We start from the raw sequence: 23,570 nt of genomic DNA, 5'->3' as shown, positions 1-23,570 counted from the left end.
AATTGTCTGGTCATGTTGAGAACCTGAATGACTCTAAAATCTTCTTAAATCAGATCACGCTGTTAGTTCTCTTAGTTCCTTTCATAGTGCTGCTTCAGTGATCTAAGCTTAGATGCATTTGTGCTACCAAATCAATGCAGGAACTGTAGGTGTGTTCAGATGAGAGAGCAATTATTATAATATCTTAGAGAATTGAGAACTATTTATCTCATACTAGCTGTCTAAAAATGACTGCAGATAAAAAATACTTTAAAAGTCATTTTGAAATATATACTACCTAAAACCCTTCAGTAATTTGGTGTAGCCAAAACAGTTGTTTAGATAATCTGAAAATACCAAATTCCTTTACAAAATTGGAGAAAGGGGAAAAAAACCTGAGTAATGTTGTAATTTTAACAGCCATTGTAGTTCTGGTATGTTTCTTTATTATTCTTTATCAGATATACATTTTAAACATTCATTCTTTTAACAAATATTTATTATTTGTTTTTTTTTAATATTTTATTTATTTATTCATGAGAGACATAGAGAGGCAGAGACATAGGCAGAGAGAGAAGCAGGCTCCTTGCAGGGAGCCCGATGTTGGACTGGGACTCGATATCAGCACTCCAGGATCACGCCCTGGGCTGAAGGCAGGGGCTCAAATTGAGCCACCCAGGCGTCCCACTTTTAACAAATATTTATTGAGTGCTTGTTTTGTCAGGCCCTGCCCTTAGGCACTTGGGGATACAGCAGTTACAGTCTCTGCACTCGGTGGAACTTTTTCCCCCCCCCCACCCGGTGGAACTTATATTCTACATAATAAGAAAAAAAATGTGTCAGGAGAAAGGAAAGAATGAGGAGAGGAGAGAATTGCTATTTTACATAGAGTGGTTAGGGAAGATGTTTCTTATAAAGTGACATTAAACCATATGAAGTGAGTGAAGTATATGGTTATCTGGAGAAAAGAATTTCAGGAGCAGAGAAAAGAAAATACACAAGGCCTGAAGCAAGAGCAAGAGCTGCTTTCTTGCTATGTTAAGAGACAGCAAGGAAGTCATTGATTATAGTGTACATACATTTCTGTATTTGTTAATCATTACATTTATTAAATGTAGATTCATTCTAAGTAACAGAAGATTCATTACACACTCAGGAAAGGGAAGTAAAGTGTTATAACAGGAAGTGCAAGAATAGTAAGCATGAGACCTAGTTAGAGATGAAATGACCTGTACCATAGGAAGTTTAAAGAATCAGAATCCTAAATAGTTGAAATTTATGAATGGGAGTTAGGAATTTTCCAAAAGAAATCATGAAAAAAAAATGAAACATTATTCATTCGGTAATAAAGATTTCCCTATGACTCTGAGACCTTGGACCTCAGTTTCTTCACTTAGAGTAAGGCTAAAAGAGACCTTGGACCTCAGTTTCTTCACTTAGAGTAAGGCTAAGACTAAGATGTCGCGAAGAGTCTCTTTTAATAACTTTTTAAAAGCTCTTTCTTGCAGTAAATAGAAAATGTAGGACAGCCCCTCATACCTTAGCTAACTTGCTTTTAATTTATCTTTTAAAGAATTTGAATGTAGGTGCTTTTTATTCATGCCATGTGTTGTTTTCAGACTTTCTGACTCCAGGCATGTTTTGTCCTAAAACCTGATCACGCCTCTGTAAACTGAGCATTGTATCTGAAAGAATAGCTAAAATTTATCTACAAGAATATAAAGGATAGCAGTGTTCTACTGACACTGCTGTCTGTAAATTGTGTTACCTACTGAGAGGGAGTATATACCTTCTGAGAGGGTGTGCAGTTTGAAACAAACCAAAAAAGTCAAAAGCCCTTAATTGAGCCACAGGTAGAATTTATCCTTATTACTAAGGTAGTATACAAAACCTTGCAATTCCAGAATTTAGGAAGAAAAGTGCTAGCTTTAAGTCTCTTCTAGTGTGAACAACATACAGAAAGGGCAGGAAACCAAGTACTGCACTTCCAAAAAATATACTCACTTCTGAAATGTAGATATTGGATCATTTTAAATAGGCAACATAAACATTACTTGGGTCCTTAGGTCTGGGCTTTGTCCATGTATTCCCTGTATTTATTTATTTATTTATTTATTTATTTATTTATTTATTTATTTATTTATTTAAGATTTTATTTATTTATTCATGAGAGACCCACAGAGAGAGAGAGAGAGAGAGGCAGAGACACAGGCAGAGGGAGAAGCAGGCTCCATGCAGGGACCCTGACGTGGGACTCGATCCCGGGTCTCCAGAATCATGCCCTGGGCTGCAGGCGGCACTAAACCGCTGCAGCACCGCCAGGGCTGCCCTATTCCCTGTATTTTAAAAGGAAACCAGACAGGGGAACCTTTTCTCTGTTAGAGATTCTTTGGTTTGGTTTTTTTAAGTCCTATGAAGCAGTGATTCTTATTTCTTGATGTTGTTAGCAGTCTTCTAGATTAAAATATGTTTAAAGGCTGTCCAGTTATTTTTTTAAATATAAACAATCCCAACTTTTAAGAGTATGTGTTCTTGACATCCCCTTTTCCTTATCTTCAGCTGAAAGAAACATCCCAGCCTGTCCCTTTTGGACATGGAGAATATGACTTTTCGTAACAGAACATCCTAGTCTTGTGCAGATTTATTTTGTTTTGGTTAAAGACATCATCTGTACTGTATTTTCAGAACCCATAGGCATAAGCTTTTTAAAAAAATCTAAACCAGAAAATGCAGTTAAACAGAAAAAAATCTCCATTCCTCAAGCACATCCATAAACTGAGATAGCATAGTTCAAAATCCACTGTCCAGAAACGGCAGTTAGCCTGCATGTGTGTTTCTTACTCTATCGCTTATTACTGTTTATTCAAAGTACTGTAGCACTTTGAATTCTGAAACTTGTGATCAGGCTTAGCAGAAAAGAAGTACAGTTATTCAGTGATACATACCAAATTGCAGAAAGAACCATAGCACATCACATGCCACATTCCTGAACTGTGCAATTGGTTCTCCAAGGAACAGTTTTACCAAAAATGTTATTGACTATTGCCTTTAATAAAGCTTTTTAAACTATTTGAAGATTGTGAAAGATTTTAATCTTTCTAGGAACATATACAAGTAATATAGCAAGCACCTATGTACTGAGGATCCATATTTATTAAATCTTTAAATTTTGTTTTGACTCAGGTTGTTTTTTTTAAAAATGAAACATAGGGGCACCAGAATGGTGCAGTCTGTAAAGCATCTGACTTTTAGTCTTGACTCAGGTCCTATTCTTAGGGTCATGAGATTGAGCCCTGCATCAGGCTCCACGCTCCTCACAGGCAGAGTCTGCTTGGGATTGTCTCTCCTTCTTCCTCTGCCTCTCCTGTTTATGCTTGTTTTCTCACTCACTCTCCCAAAAAGTCTTTAAAAAATATAAATAAATCGGGGCACATGGGTAGCTCGGTGTCTGCCTTCAACTCAGGTCATGATCCCAGGGTCCTGGGATCGAGCCCTGCATCGGGCGCCCTGCTCAGCAGGGAGCCTGCTTCTCCCTGTTCCTCTGCATGTTCTCTCTCGTCTCGTCTCGTCTCTTCTCTGTCAGAGAAATAAAATCTTTTAAAAATAATAAATAAAACATTTTAAAGGTAAAGTAGAAGCATCTTTAATTCTGTTTAATTAGAATTTCACATACAGGTTTTTATTGCTCCCTTGGGACCTCCTGGTTCTCTTACTGTTATAGTTAATTGAAAAAGAGGGGCGCCTCTGTTGGCTCAGTCAGTTAAGCATCCATCTTCATTTCAGCTCACGTGGTGATCTTGGGGTCATGAGATCAAGCCCTGACTGGTTCTTTGCTCAGCATAGAGTCTGCTTGTCCTTCTCCCTCTGCTCCTCTCCCTCACCCCCCAAATTAAATAAAATCATTTTAAAAATAAAAGAAAAAAAGGTAGAGGCAGGGCACCTTGGTGGTTCAGGTTGGTTGAGCATCAGACTCTTGGTTTTGGCTCAGGTCATGATGGCATGGGTCATGAGGTCTAGCTCCCATCGTGGGCTCCATATCAGTGGGTAGTTGGCTTGAAGAGTCTCTCCCTCTTCCCCTCCCCCTCACTCATGCTCACGTACGGTCTTTCTCTCTGAAATCCTTTTTTAAAAAGATCTAGAGAGATGAGTATTTTGATACCGGTGTTTATCTTTTGAATTTATTTTTAAAAAATTAAATCCAACTTGGTATATTCAGATAAAATGAAAAAAATTTAGTGCTTAAAATAACTTTCCTGGGGATATAAATGAGTGATTTGAGGGAGTTTTTTAAATACGACCATATTTTGCTTAGCTCAGAAAAGTTTTCAGCAATATAGCAACAAGTCTTTTGGAAGTTTTTATGTGTCTTGTATTGTTGGGCGAGACCTCCTTCCCATCTTTTCCCAAAGAAAGTCTTTTTTAGGTAGTAAAAATAATCCAGAATACTTAAGCAAACACTTAAAGTTATTTTTATGACAATCAGTTACAAACAAAATAGCAAAGAGAAATCTTTTTAAAGGGGGTTTAGATTCAAGAAAGTAATTACTTTCTTGAATAGTGGGCTTGAAACTGTCATTATGACATATAACAGTTGATTAGCAGTTACATAAGACTTGGTAATGTCTCTGTAAGCTCCTAAGGGGCTAGCTTCGCTTCTTTTATATCTTCATTCTGTATCCCCACCCTGCCCCCTGCCCCTGTGTAATTTAAGAATTCAGTAAAATTTACCAGCCAGTAGAAGTCTGCCTATGGAACAAAGAAAATTAAGATAACATTTTACTACTCAGTCATATTTTTCAGACCTGGGTTCTTGTCCTAGCAAGTAAAACTATGTAATATTTGGCAAGCACCCCCAACTAACAGTTTTTTAAATCTGCAAAATAGGGTTACACCTCCTTTTTTTAAAATTTAGGGTTCTACATTTTATTTTTATAGCTAGACCTTTGAAAAGGGGTGAAATTTAGACTCTGTTGTACAAATCAAGTTCCTTCTTCAAAGTCCAAAGATTTTTACAGATTACATTGTTTCACTGGAATTTTAAAATATCAAATTATTACAATATAACTGGATCATTAACTAGGACTTGAAATATTTTGAGAATTTATTGTTTTTAAGATGGGATGCCTGGGTGGCTCAGCAGTTAAGCGAGTGCCTTTGGCTCAGGTTGTGGTCCTGGGATCCAGTCCCGCATCAGAATCCCTGCAGAGAGCCTGCCTCTGCCTATGTTTCTGCTCTCTCTCTGTGTGTCTCATGAATAAATAAGTAAAATATAAAAATCTTTAAAAAAATAAAGAAAGAAAAAAGACTTTAGCCTACCTGGAATGTTCTTCATCACTTTCTGCTATAAAATTGTAATCAGTATTTCTAGCCTCTTGTTTACCCATCTGTTCTTGAGCCTTATGATTTTGGGGGAATAGAACTGGTAAAAGCTAAACTAAATTAAGATTCTCCAATTATCTGTGTGCTGGAATTGGATAGCATCACACTCTGCTACATTATAGTTAAATATAAAATTTTCATTTCAATTTTCAGCAAGTGGGGGGCTCTTTAGTTCTGAAGATTGTAAAATACAAATAAAATTGGGTTACTAAAGTGGAAACTTTGGGGTCGGGGAAGATATGTTAAACTGTAAGCACTCTAGAAGCTCAGAAGATTTTCTATAGGCAGTACTCATTACAAAAATTAGTATAATCATAGTCCAAAATCCTGAATCTCTGCTGTTACCTTTGAAAGCCTTTTTTGTTGTTGTTTGTTTAATTTCTGAGTCTAAAAAGGGAGCAAGCAATGGGGAAAAAAAGCACTGGAGGAACTGATCTTGGAGCAGAGTATGCCCAGTACTAACTTCTCTCTCTACTTTACCTTTCACTGTTCACTATTTTTTTAAAAAAAGATTTTCATTTATTTATTCATGAGAAACACAGATAGAGATTGGCAGACACAGGCAGAGGGAGAAGCAGACTCCATGCAGGGAGCCTGACGTGGGACTCGATCCCAGGACTCCAGGATCATGCCCTGAGCTGAAGGCAGCGCTAAACCACTGAGCCACCTGGGCTGCCCTCGCTGTTAGTTCACTATTAATGAATTTTGATAAGTATGTTTTAAATATATAAGAAAGTATGGGACACTTGGCTATCTCAGTCAGTAGAGCATGCATCTCTTGATTATACGGTCCTGAGTTTGGGCTCCATGTTGGGGGTAGCGTCTATTTAAACACATAAGTAACTTTAGTAATTAGTTATTTATATCTGTCTGAATCATTTCAGCAATACTGTTTTTCTCAAAACACCTTAGATAACTATCCTAAAAAGTTCGGTGAATATGAAGATCGTTTTGCAGTTTGGAGCACTTCACAGCATAGGACAGTCTAGGGGAGATGCTAAAGTAGAAGATTGAATTAACAAAAGTAGACCAAAGGGGAAGTGCTAGCAATGGGAAGGACAAAGGAAGGAAAGTGTTAACATCAAGTGTTTCAGATTTCTGCCTAGAGGTGCCTGGGTGGCTCAACCTGTGTTAACATCAAGTGTTTTAAATTTCTGCCTAGGGGTGCCTGGGTGGCTCAGCCTATTAAGCATGGACTATTGCCACTCAGGTCATGATCTCTGGGATTGTGGAATCAAGCCCTGCCTCAGGCTCCATGCTTAGCATGGAGTCGGCTTGAGATTCTTTCTCCCTATCCCTCCCTTCCTGCTTGCACACTGGGTTGCACACTCTCTGTTGTCACAGTCAAATTAAAAAAAAAAAAATTCTGTCTAGCGTTTACTCTTCCCACAGATAATAGAACAGAAACACCTTCTTTTGTACTCTCTGATTTCCTACTATTGGGGCCCAAAGCTCCAGTTTCTATTTGGATTACAAGTAAGCTTATTATGAGGTAATTGGACTTCTGAGGACCTTACTAATGTCTGAATAGTACTGTCTAATAGAAATAGAATGTATAACACATACATTAATTAAAATGTTCTAATAGACACATTTTAAAAAGTAAAAAGATACAAGTAAGTTTAAAAATATTTAGCCCAGGGGATCCATGGGTGGCGCAGCGGTTTAGCGCCTGCCTTTGGCACAGGGTGCAATCCTGGAGACCCGGGATCGAATCCCACGTTGGGCTCCCGGTGCATGGAGCCTGCTTCTCCCTCTGCCTGTGTCTCTGCCTCTCTCTCTAAAATAAATAAATAAACAAACAAATAAATAAATAAATAAAACCCAGTATATCCAGTACAAAAAAGTCATTGACATATTTTACTCTTTTTTTCATACTAAGACTTAAAAATCTGTATTGTCTGTATTGTACACTTAGAGCTGTCAATTCAGACTAGCTACATTCTAAGTATTTGGTAACCAGTGGCTATTGTTTTGGATGCTGCAGGTCTAGAACATAGTTTTAGAATGAAAATCCTTCACAAGTTCTAAATAATAAAATTTTGGAACACAGTCTAAAAACTTACTTGACCTCTCTGAGCCTTGGTTTCCCCTTCTCTAAAAGTAGGGGGTTGCACTAGGCGAACTCTTAAATTTCTACAAGTTCCAACATAATATGTGTCTAGAGAAACAAACCAATGGTATTTTGGTATTGATTATAGTATTTTTATCAATAGTATCCACAGAACTTCTTATTTTATAATTAAGCTATCATTGGTCAGGTTCAATTAAGAATATTTAGGGGCACCTGGGTGGCTCAGTTGGTTAAGTGTCCGACTCTTGATTTTGGCTCAGGGTGATCATGATCTCAGGGTTTTTACCATAATGGGTGTAGAACCTGCTTGAGATTCTCCTTCTCTCTCTGTTCCTCCCTCCTACCTCTTTTAAAATTCTTTTTTTTGTTTTTTTTATTTGACATAAACTTGTAAGTCGTTAAAGCTGGAATTCAAACCAAGGCTGTCTGGATCACAAATCTTTTTTTTTTTTTTTTTAATTTTTTTTCTTTTTAAATTTATTTATTCATGATAGTCACACGGAGAGAGAGAGAGAGGCAGAGACACAGGCAGAGGGAGAAGCAGGCTCCAAGCACGGGGAGCCCGATGTGGGATTCGATCCCGGGTCTCCAGGATCGCGCCCTGGGCCAAAGGCAGGCGCCAAACCGCTGCGCCACCCAGGGATCCCTGGATCACAAATCTTGTATTCTCTCCACTATACTGTATAGCCTCCCACTCAGTCCAAGGAATTTTCAAAGTGCCAAGTAAGAGATAAAATGTTGAGATTAATTATATTTCAGTAAAAAGCAGCTTCCTTATTGAATTCTGAAAAGCCCTATACTGTGTTTACTAATTATCATGAAATAGCTGAGTCATTTTTTTCCTCAAATTATTTTTCTGGACCGCCAGAAAATGTAACTGATCTCAAAATCTTCTTTGGTCCCATGGCTCTTGACTTTCATGGTACTGTAGTTTTATAGTGAGAACAGCCAGAAAGTAGCGTTGGGATAAAGCAAATTGACTGTTAAGTCCTTTGACTATAAAATCAGAAAGTCTGACAGTCTCAAGAAAAAGTTTGTGGTGAAAATCTGTACTCAACAATGGTTGAGAAGAGATTCTTCTTTGACACTATATCTTATCTGATTCCCAAGGTAAAGATGATGTTCTTTTAAAAAAACAAAAAAGAGAGAGAGAGAGGAGAGATCACAGACTAGTGACCTGTGTGCTATATGCAGGCCAAAGGTGTGTAGCATCTGCTTTCGGCTCAGGTCCTGACCCCTGGGGTCCTGGGATTGAGCCCAGAGTTGGGCCCCCTGCTCACAGAGAGCCCTGCTTCTCCCTTACCCTCTGCCCCGCCCTTCACTCATGTTCTCTCTCTCACACATAAATAAAATCTTAAAAATGTACATGATAGAATTCTAGCTTATTTACCTATATATACTGTTCTGTGGACCATTTAAAGCTTATGAAGAGGATAACTACAGTGTGTTAAATCACATATTATAAGCAGTTCCTAGACAGTGTTCAGAATGGTCACAATTCCTTCTCAAAGGTAAGGGAATCAATATTTGTTGAGGATCTCATATTATCCTTTACAGTGTGATGTCTTATTTAGTGAATCATAATCACAGGTGGTAATAGTATCATTTTGTATACTGGGAAAACGAGACCAGAGTCACATAGCTAGTCAGCAGTAAAGCTGGAAGGCAGATCTCAGTCTTTTCCCAAAGCTCATGTTCTTTCCACTGTAAGATATTGCCTCCCTCAGTCTCAGGAATTGTTCATGGTTTCTAGATTACATCTTAGGCCCTCAACATATATACTGCCAGTTTCTAGGCAGAGAAAATATTCTTACCCTGACATGCATAGCCATTTTTATATTAGAAAAGTTGACAATTACTAGATAATTTCTTTGCTTTTACTTAGTTTCTTGTGCTGTTAAGGATAAAGGAATAATTGATAAAGGATAACTGGCAGAGACATTAATAAGGTATCCTGAGCTGTCTCTATTAGCAAAGGAGAGCTTTTGTTTTCTTTGATACCATTTCTAAATCCCTTCCTTTGGACATCTAATTTCTTTTTAGTGGCAGGATCATCTTCTAATTATTTTTTTCCATCCAGAAAGCATTTTGATGAAGATCCTGGGGAAATTCCAAAGGACAGAATATCTATCTCTAAGGGGGGAAATAATATATATTTAAAATAAATATGTTTATATTTTATGATTTATTATATTTATTATAAATATACATTTTAAGATTTTAAGTAATCTCTATATCCAGTGTGGGGCTCGATTTACAACCCCAGATCAAGTTGCATGCTCTACTGACTAAGACAGCCAGGGACCCCAAGAATTTATGTTCTTTTAAAAAAAAAAAAAAAAAACTTAAGGACAATTATATAACAAGTTGATACCTGTAAGAAAGGACAAGGAGAATGCAGATAGAGATGATTGCAGAAGAGAAATAGTTGCAGCTGATAATCATTTAGTTCTCATCGGAGTCCAGCAATGCTAAAAATCATCAGGAAGCAGAGCCCACTCTTAGATTCCGAAGTAATAAAGACCTATCTCATGTGGTGTGAAAACTGTGGTGTGGGAGGTCTTAGCCTGTTCTTAGATCAAACCATGAAGCCAAGCACAAGTGAGTAATAATAATAAAAATAACTTGAACTTTTCACCCATAACAAGTGCAAATACTTGCAGACATTCATCAAGTAATTTATCTTTCTTCTTCCATGGTTTGCATTATTTAAACTATTGAATTATTATGTATTCTTCTCCTTAGTAGCTTTGGTTATTATTAGAGGTCCTAGAGTTGTATCAGCCTCTGGTTGATGACCACATTTCAGTCTGTGTGGTTTTTTTTTTTTTCCCAGTCTGTTTCTAATGCTGTTTTTTCATATCATGCTGAACAAGTTGGTAGGTGCTAGACACATGCTGTGCTTTTGTACTCAGTCCCATGCTTTTCTCCTTCCTGTTTAGGTTTTCTTTTCATTTCACCATCACCGTTCCCCTCTACTAAACTTATCTATATGTAGGTCATTGGGATGCTGGGGCCAAGGATGGGTGTTGCTTTTTGGTTTTTGTTTTTAAGAAACAATCTCATTTGCTTAGTGAAGTTTTGTTTCCTTTTATTAAAGATACACAATAAATATGATTTGATTCTAGACTAACATTTTTAGTTTTAGATTGTTGCACATCTTATAAACAACCATTGCTTTGTATAAATAAAAGATGTCTTACAACCTGTGCTGCTAATTAGTAAACTATTTCCTAGCACTGTCTTTAAACTGTTAATGTGTTGGGTTTTTTTGGTATTTGGCTTTTGAAAGATTGTATTTATGAGAGACACGGAGAGAGACATAGGACACATAGAGGCATAGGAGAGGGAGAAGCAGGCTCCGTGCAGGGAGCTTGATGCAGGACTTGACCCCGGGACCCTGGAATCATGACCTGAGCCAATAGCAGACGCTCAACCACTAAGCCACCCAGGCACCCCAAAATGTTAGTGTATTGTAATTGAATTAAATTTAGACCCAACCCTGATTGTAGGCACAGTTGTGAAGTGAGGGAAGTTGGTCTTCTTTCCCTTCCAGCTGTACTCGCTGTGTGTGACAGAGCTCTTGTTCTCTATTCGCATCTTGACTCTTCTCCTCATGAGATATTCTCAGGTCAGGTTTTTTGTATATCATTAAACATCAGTAGGTTGATCAAGTACTATGGTGGACATGGTTATTTTCTGTCCTGATAATCTCTTATTTTCAACTGTCAGAAAAACTTTCATCATAATTTTTTTTTTTTTCATTTTTCTACCTCAGCTCTCCTGGCTTTCTTGTCTAGTTTAGTTTAATTATGAACATAGTTATTATCAGTTAAGGAAATGACCAACAGCTTTTTCCTACAATGTTTTAGACAAGGTCTTTATATAAAAATAATTATGTATAATAAGAATATAACTCTGAACTAGCTATTTTTTGTTTTGTTCTTACTATATCACCTTAATCCACTTCTCTATGATTATTCAGAAAATTGACTTAATTTTTGTCTTGTGTTTCAACAGAAGGAGAATATGTTAAAATGTTTATGCGAGGTCGGCCAATTACGATGTTCATTCCTTCTGATGTTGAAAACTATGATGACATCAGAACAGAACTGCCTCCTGAGAAACTGAAACTGGAGTGGGTGTATCCTTCTCTATTATGACAGCAAATTTGTTTGCTTTGTCTTCAGTTTAAGAAAAATTCATTTACCTAATGTCTATCAAAATTGTCTTTATACAAAAAAAATAAATGTTATAAACATAGCAACCACTTGAGAAAGTAAAGAGATGTTACTTTTCATCCTTCACATATTATATATATTTTGCTATTAGCAATATAAAACCACCTAAATTAATATCTTTAGGATAGGGCAAACAGGATTATATGAATGTTTTGGCAGCAACTTCAGTGTGGTAGAGAAGACATTGGATTGGAATTGGAAGACTAGTGTTTGAGTCTCAGCTCTGCCACCCCTAGTTGAACCTTAATTCCCTTATAAAAAGAGGTTAATAACTCCTACTTAGCTGTTTTAAGAATTAAATAAGGAAACATCAGTTAAGCATTTTGTAACCTGTGAAATAATGTAAATTATGTTATTAAGAGCTCAAATTAATAAGATTGATTCTAATTCCAGAATTAATTTCTCAGCCAGACTTTATAAAAAATGACTATATAAAAGAGCTTTCATAATTTCACTGAGAAATTTTTCTCTTAGAACCTTTGAGAAACTCCATGAAGCAGAATGGAGTTAGTAGTTTGAATTCTGCTTTCTGCCTCCATTCTCCTATACCCTCTTTGCTCTTTCATTCATTCCCTCATTTCTGCAGATATTAGCTTGGGAAAACTCACCAGTCCTGTAATTCTGTACTTTTTAATAAACACTCTGCCTACCAAACTGTACCTGACTGTCATACTCATTATTTAGGTCAGGCATAAATGTCATTTTCTCATCCCTTCTTTTGATCCCTCTCTTCACTTTCTCTTTAAATTAGGTGTTCCTTCTATGCTTTCTCCTAGGATACTGTTATATTTCTTTCCATAATTTCTAATGATATAGTTGGTGTTTGTTTTTGTCATCTTTGCCAGGGCATAGCCCCAGGGACCCAGTCTCTGTTTTGTTCAGAACTGTATGTTGAGCTTTATATCTGCCACGTGTTAAGAACTCAATAGGTATTTGTCTGGGGAATGAGGAAACTAAGATTTATACAAATTAAAAACTCAGGATTGCACCCTGAATAGTGGCAGGACTTGAGTTTCCTAGTTCTGACAGTCCTGTTTTCTTTATACCTTCCTGATTCCCTTAGGTATCCATGAAAAACTTGTTAGTTTACACCTTAAAAATTGTGTTTATTAAAATCCTTGACTCTTGTGATTAAGATATGGTTATCGAGGAAAGGACTGTCGTGCTAATGTTTACCTTCTTCCGACCGGAGAAATAGTGTATTTCATAGCATCAGTAGTAGTACTGTTTAATTATGAGGAGAGAACTCAGCGACACTACCTGGGTCACACAGACTGTGTGAAATGGTTGGTATCATTGAACACTTCTCTATTTTCTTTGTCATTTTTGCATTTCTTTTTAATTTGGGTTTTTTTTTAGAAATGGTTTCTTGTGGGGAACTGAGATCTTAAAGATACTATAGGCATTCTGTGGAGTATATTTGAAAAAGAGGCATTTTAATATGGGGAAGTTGGAACTTTTAAAGCATTTTTATTTCTTAGGACAATTTAAATTGGTACTCTTCTGGAAAGTAATGAGCAACACCTACTACAAAAAAATTTACATTCTTGATGAGCTTACCCCTTGGCTGCAAGATGTAGAGCCTAGATATGGATAGGAAGACATCTTTTTAAATATTTTGCTAGTCACTCATATGTTTATCCTGTGGGCATATATGCTGCAATATTTTCAGTTTGTATTTAAGAGTTTCTTGCACCAAGTTTGACTTAGAAGAGTTTAGCATTAAGAACTAATTAAAAGGTTGGAGGTACTATGTGTGAATATGTTCACTGTGCTCCTTTGGAGAAGAGAAGATATGATAGAGCTGTTAAGTCAATAATATGTATAAGGATTAGATAGCAAACAGGGAAAATGCTGACTATGTAATAGATAACATTTGCACCGTGCACAACTGCTTCTTCATTATGATAAAAACCATCTGTCTCTGTGCATGTGCAGGACTAGAAAGGAACTTGAACAGATTAAGACAGTTTAACTTATTCTGTCACAATTGTGAATTTAGTGTTCTGTTAATTTGTCTATTTAGTTTGGCAAAAAAAGAAAAAGTATGGCCAAAAAGTTAGAAAAGAAATCCTCTAGATGGTTGATACTTGATTTGCTAAAGAAAATAAAACAGGTCACAATGAGAATTTTTTAATGATTAAAAACTGAAAAATGTTTGACAGATGTTGATACCAAGGCATATTTCAGCTGTTTCACATGTTTTCCATTTTTAAAATTGTTGTTAATACTGCTTTTTAGCCTTGCTATACATCCTGACAAAATTAGGATCGCAACTGGACAGATAGCTGGAGTGGATAAAGATGGAAGGGTGAGTGGCATAGTGTTTTATGTGCTGTACCAGTGACATTGCCATTAGAATGGAATTAATCATAATTTTAACCACAGCTTGCTTATTTCATTCTCTTAAATGGCAACTAAGGGATTTCTAGTATAAGTGGGGGGGGAAATACTAGAATATAAGAACATTCCAGAAAACAAAATTTTGAGAATCATACTACTTAAATGTTTTTCTCAAAAAATAAGTATTCACCCTAAAGAAACTACTTACTTGGAAAATTAGGAGGACTCATAAGCTTGTTATTTTTTTAACATAGCATAACTTATCAGTGTTTGCCAGAAGTTTCACTACATTGATGGACTTCTTGATTTTATAGATGCCTAGAACTGGTAACACTTTAAAAATTTTCAGTTCCTATTCAATATTATTAAATTGGTTTACATAATAAGTCCCTTACTTATAAGGATCAACTGTGAGTATTTTTGATGACTTATTAACATGTCTGACTATACCCATGATGTTCTCTGGCTTCATTTTATTTAGAAAAAGGAGTTGGGATGGTCATATTAAATGACTTCTAAGACCCACCCCTACCAGTTCCAATTCTATTTAGAGCTGTTTGTTTAGCAATTTGTTGGACACTGTTTAGAAAAAAACTATTACTTTCCTGGGAATGAAAGTAATGTTAAAAGCAGAGTATCCAGAGCAAATTTGCCTGGGTCAGAATTCTAACTCTGCCTTTTAGTAACTGTGTAACTTTGGGCAAATTACTTAACTCTTTGTATCTCAGTTTCCTCATCTGTTAAATGGTGATTATAGTAGTACATAAATTCATGGGATTATGAGGATTAAATGAATTAATATATGTACTTAGAGTATATGTCAGGGGTACCTGGGTGGCTCAGTCAGCTAAGTGTCTGTCTTTGGCTCAGGTCATGATACCAGGGTCCTGGGATGGAGCAGCCCTGCATCCGGCTCTCTGCTCAGTGGGGAATCTGCTTCCCCCCCTCTCCCTCTCACCCTTCCTCCTGCTTATGCTCTTGCCACTCATTCTCTCTGTCTCTCTCAAATTAATAAATAAAAAAATCTTTTATAAAAAAAGAGTATATGACATAGTAAATACTACATCATTTGCTGCTACTACTATTATCACTGTTATTTTCTTACTTTCATACGATGAGAAGAAAATACCTGTTCAAGATTCTTTGGGATCATGTCTAATGTAGTAGCTATTTTATATTAGATATTTATCCATCCCTACTGTTCTTTAAAGATAGCAGACAGTTCTGTGTGGTAGTAGTATTTATTTGTACCCCCCTGAATACCAGTTAGTCTTGCATCTTGTGTTTTTCCCTTTGTTTTTGCAGCCTCTGCAACCCCATGTCAGAGTGTGGGATTCAGTTAGTTTATCCACACTGCAAATTATTGGACTTGGGACCTTTGAGCGTGGAGTAGGATGCCTGGATTTTTCAAAAGCAGTAAGTAACAGTTTTTCAAGAAGTAAGCAGGCTGCACAAAGAAGCAGAAAACTCAGTTGTGTGTGTGTGCGCGCGCACATTTATAGAAAGTGCTAACTCTGAATTGTTCGCTAATGCTTAGCAATGACCAGCATTTTAACCTAGGTACTAAAGTACTTTGGTTTATTTGGGTTACAAGTTGTTATGCCTAATTATACTTCTGTTCTGAAATAGGATTCCTGTGTAGTAGCAGGAGATGTCTAGAGGAATATATACATAGCATATAATTGAAATAAGCAGTAGAATGTGCTTTTGCTTCAGCTTGAATCATATAAATCTATTTTATTTAGGAAATTCACAGACAGGAAAGTTGGCCGATTCTGCACAATTATTAGCTTTTCTTGATGTCATGTTGGAACAAATGAAATAATCAGGCCTTTGTACTCACTAAAATCTTGAATTATCTTGGTTCTGAATTGATGACCACGTGAGCTTAAAATTGAGTACCTAACAATCTAGTTTTAAACCTTGAGACTTGATTCTGAGGGGAAAATAAAACAAGGATATTACCCATTGAAACATTGTATTTATTCTTGAATTGTATTATTATAGACTATCTGGGAGATCTACATTTTAGGTTCCATGATTTTAAATTTCAGATACAGATATCCCTCCAGATTTTATTTGGCCTCATTCACACTTTATATGTATTCATATTACTTCTTCATTTCCTAGCTGTCAGCAGGTTTATTATGGATTATGGGCATTTTGTGGGACATGGAAGTGGAAGGGACATTTTTAGAACAGAAAGATAAATTTGGGTGGACATAGGAACTTTGCTAGCTTGATGGTACTGAATGTCCAGAGGTCCAGTGAGACAAGAATTGTGACAAAGGTGTTTATATAAGGAGATAAGCAGACAGAAGGACTTTCACTACCTTTTTTTACCCCTAAATTTCTGTAGCAGGGACTTTTGTCATCTTATTGGTACCATTAAGACTCTTGTATTGGGGATCCCTGGGTGGCTCACCGGTTTGGCATCTGCCTTTGGCCCAGGGCGGGATCCTGGGGTCCCGGGATCAGGTCGTACGTCGGGCTCCCAGCATGGAGCCTGTTTCTCCCTCTGCCTGTGTCTTTGTCCCCACCCCCCCATATGAATGAATGAATAAATAAATAAACAAACAAACAAACAAATAAATCTTTAAAAAAATAAAGACTCTCTTGTATTGCCTCATACTCTAACTTTTCCTAGTTTAGGTAATTGTTCCAATATAGGCTAAAAGATAGAAGAGAGTAAGCTCTCCTCTCCCTTAATACCTCTTACTCTTTACCACAGTCTTTCTCCCATATACATCATTAGGCATATACTGCAAGTGTTACTAGAAAACAAGTAATTTTTAAATATCATCCACCTTTTTTTTCCCCTTAAGCTAAGAGACTTAAATTATGTGAATGAAAATGGTTTCAGAAAAATAGAAAAGAGAGGCACCTGGGTGGCTTAGTTAAGTGTCTGACTCTTGATTCAGCTCAAGTCATGCATGATCTTAGGATCATGAGACAAGCTCTGTGTCATGCTCCCACCCGAGTGGGGAATCTTCGTGAGATTTTCTCCCATCTCCCTCTGCCCCTGCCCCCTATGTTCTCTCTCTCTCTCAAGAGTTTAAAAAATATTTTTATAAAGTAGAAGAGGATTTGTTTTATTTATCTTATGTTAATGTAAGGTATATCATGGAAAGCTAAATTGCTATCTCTGAATAACAGAAGTAACTAGATGGCAGGTGGAAATTAACCTAGGGGGAAAAATTAAAAATAGAAAATATTTTTTCAAGAATCCTCATTATATTTCTGAAGAAAATGTCAGGAAATGGTATAATCCTTTTCTTTCAAGGAGTTGCGAGTTTAAAGGATTTGGGATTATCTTAATGTTGGCAGTTTTAGTAATATGGTATTTCTTCTTAGAAAGTCAGCCTTGTCTGAAAATTTTTAAATGCCTTTAATCGGCTTTTCTTTAGGATTCAGGTGTTCATTTATGTGTTATCGATGACTCCAATGAGCACATGCTTACTGTATGGGATTGGCAGAAAAAATCAAAAGGAGCGGAAATAAAGGTAAACCAAAAGAAATTTTAATTATTATTTTTAGAATATATTGTTTTGTAGAGCCTTAGAAAAATATTGCATATCCTTAAGTTACAAGAGCATAGCAACTGGCCATATTCATTAGATTTATTGATTTGCCATCATTCTAATGGTATTTTTAAATAATACCTATTTATAATCTGTAGTTTCTGTGATAGTATCTATAGATTCTGAAGTCAGTTTTTAAAGTATCTTAAGATACAATAGTCAAGCATCTTCAACCAAATTATGGTGATATTTCAGGCATGTTGTGCTACTGAAATGCCAAAGTAGAGGGCTATCGACCTGGCTTCTTTAACAAAATTTGTTACTTCATTTAATCTTTAAAATCTAACAGAAAAATTTATCTTAGAAATATAAATGACATACCAGAAATCCTATGTGCATATGTAACAGTAAGTTTTATTGGTCTTAATTACATTTATGGGATTACTACATAAAATGCTACAGCATTTATAATTGTTATAGGGTTGATCCCTTGGTGTGCATCAGGCTGTAAATTGTAAAAGAAGAATATAAGGTTAACATTGCAACTGTATTCATATGGGTGGAAATGGCCTCCCTCCTACTGGCTTTCAGAGGGATTCAGAGTGACAAGATGACTATAAAAAGCCTATGACATATTTGCTGTACTCTTAAATAACATCACATTCCTCTTTAGTTGTGTACTACTCTCTCTTAGCAGTTTTGTTTGGTATAAGCTTGAATTCAAGCTTTCAGCTTGGTCAAGAAGAGTCATTCTTTTAATTAGTGTAAGTTAATCTTTTGAAAGAAAGAGTGTAGATTGATTGTACTGGAAAAGAATATGACATGCCAGGAAACTTCAAACCATGAAAAACAAATGAGGATATAGATTGTCTTTCAGCTGTCATTCAGAGTAATTCAGCATTGGAACATTGGGACATTATACTGAAATGAAATGGGTAAATTTTGATCCTTTGTAGTAAAGGCTACCAGAGGAAGTCTTGTGGTTTTCTTCCTCCTGGCCACTCTTTGATCTCCTTTTCAGGACCTTCAGTGTTGGTATTCTTCAGAGTTATGTCCCATGTCTTCCACTAGTATCTCATATATGCCTTTGTGGCCTTAGTTACTATCTCTGTGTCCCGTATCAATTAATTCTAGCCCACATCTCTTTTGCACACTTAAACCTATATTTCTTGTTGCCTGCTAGGCATCTTTATTTGATGTCCTATCCTGCAAGTCAAAATCAACATGTTCCAATCTATACTAGTCATCTTCCTTAGCCCCCAGTCAGTTTCACCTCTCACTAAATTCCACATTCTTGCACAAGCTAGAAATTTCCCCCTCACTTCTCATACCAAAGTTCCCTAAGCTCTGTATCCCAGATGTCTGTATTAGAGCTCTTTCCAGGGCAAGTGACTAGAAAACAACTTAAAGATAACTTAAAGAGAATTTATTGATTCATGGTTAAGGAGAAAAAGAACACCGTTAGTAAGGGTTAAAGAGGAATTTTGTCTCAGGAATGACTTGGTTCAGGAACTGGGTCACTGATTCTCTTGTCTCTCCTCCTTTCCTCGTGTATTGTTGATCTTATTCTCCACTGTAGGTGAGCTCTATTTTTGCCTAAGTCCCAGAAATTTGAGGAGTTGATACATACCTAGTTGATTTAAATGTTTAAAATTCAATAAGGCAACTTTAAAACCTTACTGACAGAAATTAAAGAAGACCTATGTAAATGGAAGAATATATAATAATCATGGATAGGAAACAGTATTATGAAGATAGTACTTCTCAGGATGCCTGGGTGGCTCAGCAGTTGAGCGTCTGCCTTTGGCTTAGGGTGGGATCCCAGCATCCAGGATCAAGTCCTACATCAGGCTACTTGCAGGGAGCCTGCTTCTCCCTCGGCCTGTGTGTCTGGCATCTCTGTGTCTCTCATGAATAAATAATAAAATTTAAAAAAATTTACTTCTCTGCATATTGTTCTGTACTGGCAACATAGAATCTCAGCATGATTTTCATGGAAGTTTATAAGCTGAGTATATGTGGAAATATGAAAGGATAGGAGTAGACAAAACAATGTTGATGAGAATGTGAAGTAACTAAAACTCTCATACATTGCTATATGTTGAACATAGAAATTGGCACAGCCATTTTTGGAAAACTGGCATTACCTTCTAAAGTTGAATTATCATAAGCATGTGCATACCTCTACCATCCTGTTCCACTCTTAGATATAAACCCAACAGAAGTATTTCCACGTGTTGACCAAAAGACAGGTAATCGAAAAATAGCCAAAAAAGGGAAGTTACCCCAATGCCAGTCAGTAGGAGAATGGATAAATCAATACTGTGGTCTTTACATACAAAGGAATACAATACAGTAATGAGAATGGACAAATTACAATATATGCACCCATATGAAGTGCTGTACAGAAGTGTTTAGTTTGTGAAAATTTATCAAGCTATGTACTTAGGATTTGAGTACTTTTCTGTATACATAATATACACCAATAAAAATTAAAGTAAAATCTCCTGTAAGATTGTCACTACCCCAAGTGATTTAATTTCATAGATTACTTCAAGTTATATATTGAATCTTACCACTAGCTTTATGGGTTTGTATACTGGAAATATTTGTAGTTGGTTTTATAACCCTCGATTAATTCATTAGGCATAAGATTCAACTGTGAAGTAGTTTTGACTTGTCTAAGTGAAAACTAAGGACTGTTCAGCATTGCAGTTTTTAAAAGGCAATATCGAGGTACCTGACTGGGTCAGTTGGGAGACTGTGACTCTTGACCTTGGGGTTGTGAGTTCAAGCCCCACATTGGGCATAGAGATTACTTTGGAAAAAAAAAAAAAGTCATCTCTGAAAGATAAGTATTTTTTGTTTTGTTATTAACATTATCTTTAGAATTTACTTTGACCTACTAGGTGTATATATAATCATGGAGAATTATATAGCAAGAAAAGTTACTGCTCTTTTGCCTCATTTTATAATCTGAATTCTGGTTAATGGGAAAAGCATTCAGATTAGATTATTTAGGTCTTGGGGATCCTTGGGTGGCTCAGCGGTTTGGCACCTGCCTTTGGCCCAGGGCGCGATCCTGGAGTCCCGGAATTGAGTCCTGTGTCGGGCTCCCGGCATGGAGCCTGTTTCTCCCTCTGCCTGTGTCTCTGCCTCTCTCTCTCTCTCTCTCTCTCTCTCTCTCTCTCTCTCTCTCTCGTGTGTCTATCATAAATAAATAAATAAGTAAATAAATAAATAAATCTTTAAAAAAGATGATTTGGGTTTTATATATATGCCTATGTAAGACCCTCACCCAAATGTTAGTAGTAAAAAAGTAAAATTTGCAGAAATATTGGAGCCATAGGAAAAATTTTAAATTTAGATCAAGTGTCATTTTATTGGTAGAAGAACAAAAAATGTAGGGTCCTGGGTGGCTCCATCAATTAAGCATCTGACTCTTGATCTCAGCTCAGGTCTCGATCTCAGGGTTGTGAGTTTGAGCCCCACCCAGCATGGAACCTACTTTAAAAAAATGTAAAATGTATTATGTTTAACTCACTTTGTCCATGAGATTATTATCTTTATCATGTTGATTTGCAAAGGAGTGTTCTCATAGACCTGAAGGTCTTACCTAAGTTAACAAATGGACATTAAATGGGGCACCTGGGGGGCTCAGTCTGTTAAGTGTCTCTGATTCTTGGTTTCGGCTCAGGTCGTGATCTCTTGGGTCATGGGATGGAGCCCCATGTTGAAATCTGCTTGAAGATTCTGTCCTTCTGCCCCTCCTCCTCTTCCCCCACTCATGCATGTGCTCATGCTCTTTCTCCAAAATAAATCTTTCTAAAAAAATGGGAATACTCACATCAGCTAACAATAAGCAGCCGTATAAGAGTGTATATTTTACCTCACTGTTAAGTTTGAATAGGTGATTTTGCCATAAAACATTTGATAATTCAGTTGTGATTTACTGAATATATAGAAATATGCTGTTTTAAAAATATCCTCAATTCAGTAATTTCAGTGAAAAACTGTATTGGTAATGCCTTTATGATTCTCATGCCTGTTTTCTTTCTCCAATTCTTTTATTTTTTTTTATTTTTTTTTAATTTTTATTTATTTATGATAGTCACAGAGAGAGAGAGAGAGAGGCAGAGACACAGACAGAGGGAGAAGCAGGCTCCATGCACTGGGAGCCCGACGTGGGATTCGATCCTGGGTCTCCAGGATCGCGCCCTGGGCCAAAGGCAGGCGCTAAACCGCTGCGCCACCCAGGGATCCCTCTCCAATTCTTTTAAACTTCTTCCCTTTCTAGATTTTTTTGAGGAAAAAGCATAAGATAAGAATTTGTAGTTTTTTGTTTTTTCATTTCTATAGGAATCAGTAGTGACCATTCTATATCTATTCTTTAAGCCCTCAGCCTGATGACAAATCTCTAAATTAGTAATATTTTCTTGGTCAATAGTAATATTAAAAAAAAGTTAAGAATTTTTTTAATCAAAATGACAGTCCGTCTTTATGATAGAATGTACATGGCTCTTGTATTTGCTAGGTTTAATGTACTTTTCCCTGAATGTGTAAGAAATTAAAAGAATATAAAACTAATTCATATGTTCTCCTAGTCCAATTATTATATATAAATAGCAAAAAAGATGATACAGTAGTATGAAGACATCAAATTTAAATCATTATTCTAAAAATCTATTAAAATTTCTTAGGAAAATTGATCTTGGAAGTAAAAGCATTTTCTCAAAATGTTTCCCAGTCTTTGATTGTCAGCAGCTATAACTGGTGCTTGATGGAGATAGGATATACAGTCATCTAAAGCTTTATTTGTCTATCCACAGACAACAAATGAAGTTGTTTTGGCTGTGGAGTTCCATCCAACAGATGCAAACACCATAATAACATGTGGTAAATCTCATATCTTTTTCTGGACCTGGAGTGGTAATTCACTAACAAGAAAACAGGGAATTTTTGGGGTAAGAATCAGAATGTTATAACTTCATTATAAAACTTTTGATTTTTTTTAATTGTTGACTAAACAAAACCATCATGACAAAGAAAAAAACTGAAAATTCTCATTGTCTCATTGCAGAAATATGAAAAACCAAAATTTGTGCAATGTTTAGCATTCTTGGGGAATGGAGATGTTCTTACTGGCGACTCAGGTGGAGTCATACTTATATGGAGCAAAACTACTGTAGAACCCACCCCTGGGAAAGGGCCTAAAGGTACAGTATTCTCACATTAAAGTCCTCACATTTATTTATGTATGTATGTATGTATGTATGTATGTATTTATTTATTTATTTATTTATTTATTTATTTATAAAATTTTTTTAAGTCCTCACTTTTTTTTTTTTTTTAATTTTTATTTATTTATGATAGTCACAGAGAGAGAGAGAGAGGAGAGAGAGAGAGAGAGAGAGAGACACAACACAGGCCGAGGGAGAAGCAGGCTCCATGCACCGGGAGCCCGACGTGGGATTCGATCCCGGGTCTCCAGGATCGCGCCCTGGGCCAAAGGCAGGCACCAAGCCGCTGCGCCACCCAGGGATCCCTAAGTCCTCACTTTTAAAGCACATGGCTGGCTATTGCAGGCTGGCTCTTACCCAGACCAGGAGAAAGTACTCCAAATGCATTTTGTTTTTAAGATTTTTCATGATGGAATCTGTTTTTTAAAATTAAATTCTATACACAGTTATTAGCTGAGCATATATAGCCGATATTTGACTCTATTCAACCTTTCCTTCTAGGAGGCTAATACAACATAATTAGAGATGATATAGATACATGTTAATTTAAACAATATAAAGATTAAGAGAGAAATCATCCTGGGACGCCTGGGTGGCTCAGCAGTTGAACGTCTGCCTTTGGACTAGGGCATGATCCTGGGGTCCCGAGATCAAGTACCGCGTCGGGCTCCCTGCATGGAGCCTGCTTCTCCCTCTGCCTATATCTCTGCCCCTCTCTTTGTGTGTGTCTCATGAACATAAAATCTTTAAAAAAAAGAGAGAGAGAAATTATCCTGATCATTAGTGTTTTATA

The 23,570-nt window shown here is 36.5% G+C and overlaps 1 protein-coding gene across 5 annotated transcripts in view; it reads left to right on the top strand.

The window, feature by feature from the left end:
* The window catches only part of EML4 (EMAP like 4), a 160,161-nt gene that overhangs the window by 91,917 nt on the left and 44,674 nt on the right, over positions 1–23,570 (top strand). For all 5 annotated transcript variants that reach the window (XM_077843478.1, XM_077843477.1, XM_077843475.1 and 2 more), the window contains 7 exons: positions 11,453–11,576; positions 12,810–12,959; positions 13,915–13,984; positions 15,322–15,432; positions 17,424–17,519; positions 22,367–22,501; positions 22,618–22,753. In XM_077843478.1, the coding sequence (XP_077699604.1) occupies positions 11,453–11,576; positions 12,810–12,959; positions 13,915–13,984; positions 15,322–15,432; positions 17,424–17,519; positions 22,367–22,501; positions 22,618–22,753 (822 nt within the window). The remainder of the gene's footprint in view (positions 1–11,452; positions 11,577–12,809; positions 12,960–13,914; positions 13,985–15,321; positions 15,433–17,423; positions 17,520–22,366; positions 22,502–22,617; positions 22,754–23,570) is intronic.

This window comes from Canis aureus, chromosome 12 (genome assembly GCF_053574225.1).
Source record: "Canis aureus isolate CA01 chromosome 12, VMU_Caureus_v.1.0, whole genome shotgun sequence".
Taxonomy (NCBI): domain Eukaryota; kingdom Metazoa; phylum Chordata; class Mammalia; order Carnivora; family Canidae; genus Canis; species Canis aureus.
The sequence above is the reverse complement of the archived record's forward strand: the minus strand, read 5'-3'. Positions and strand labels throughout refer to the sequence as shown.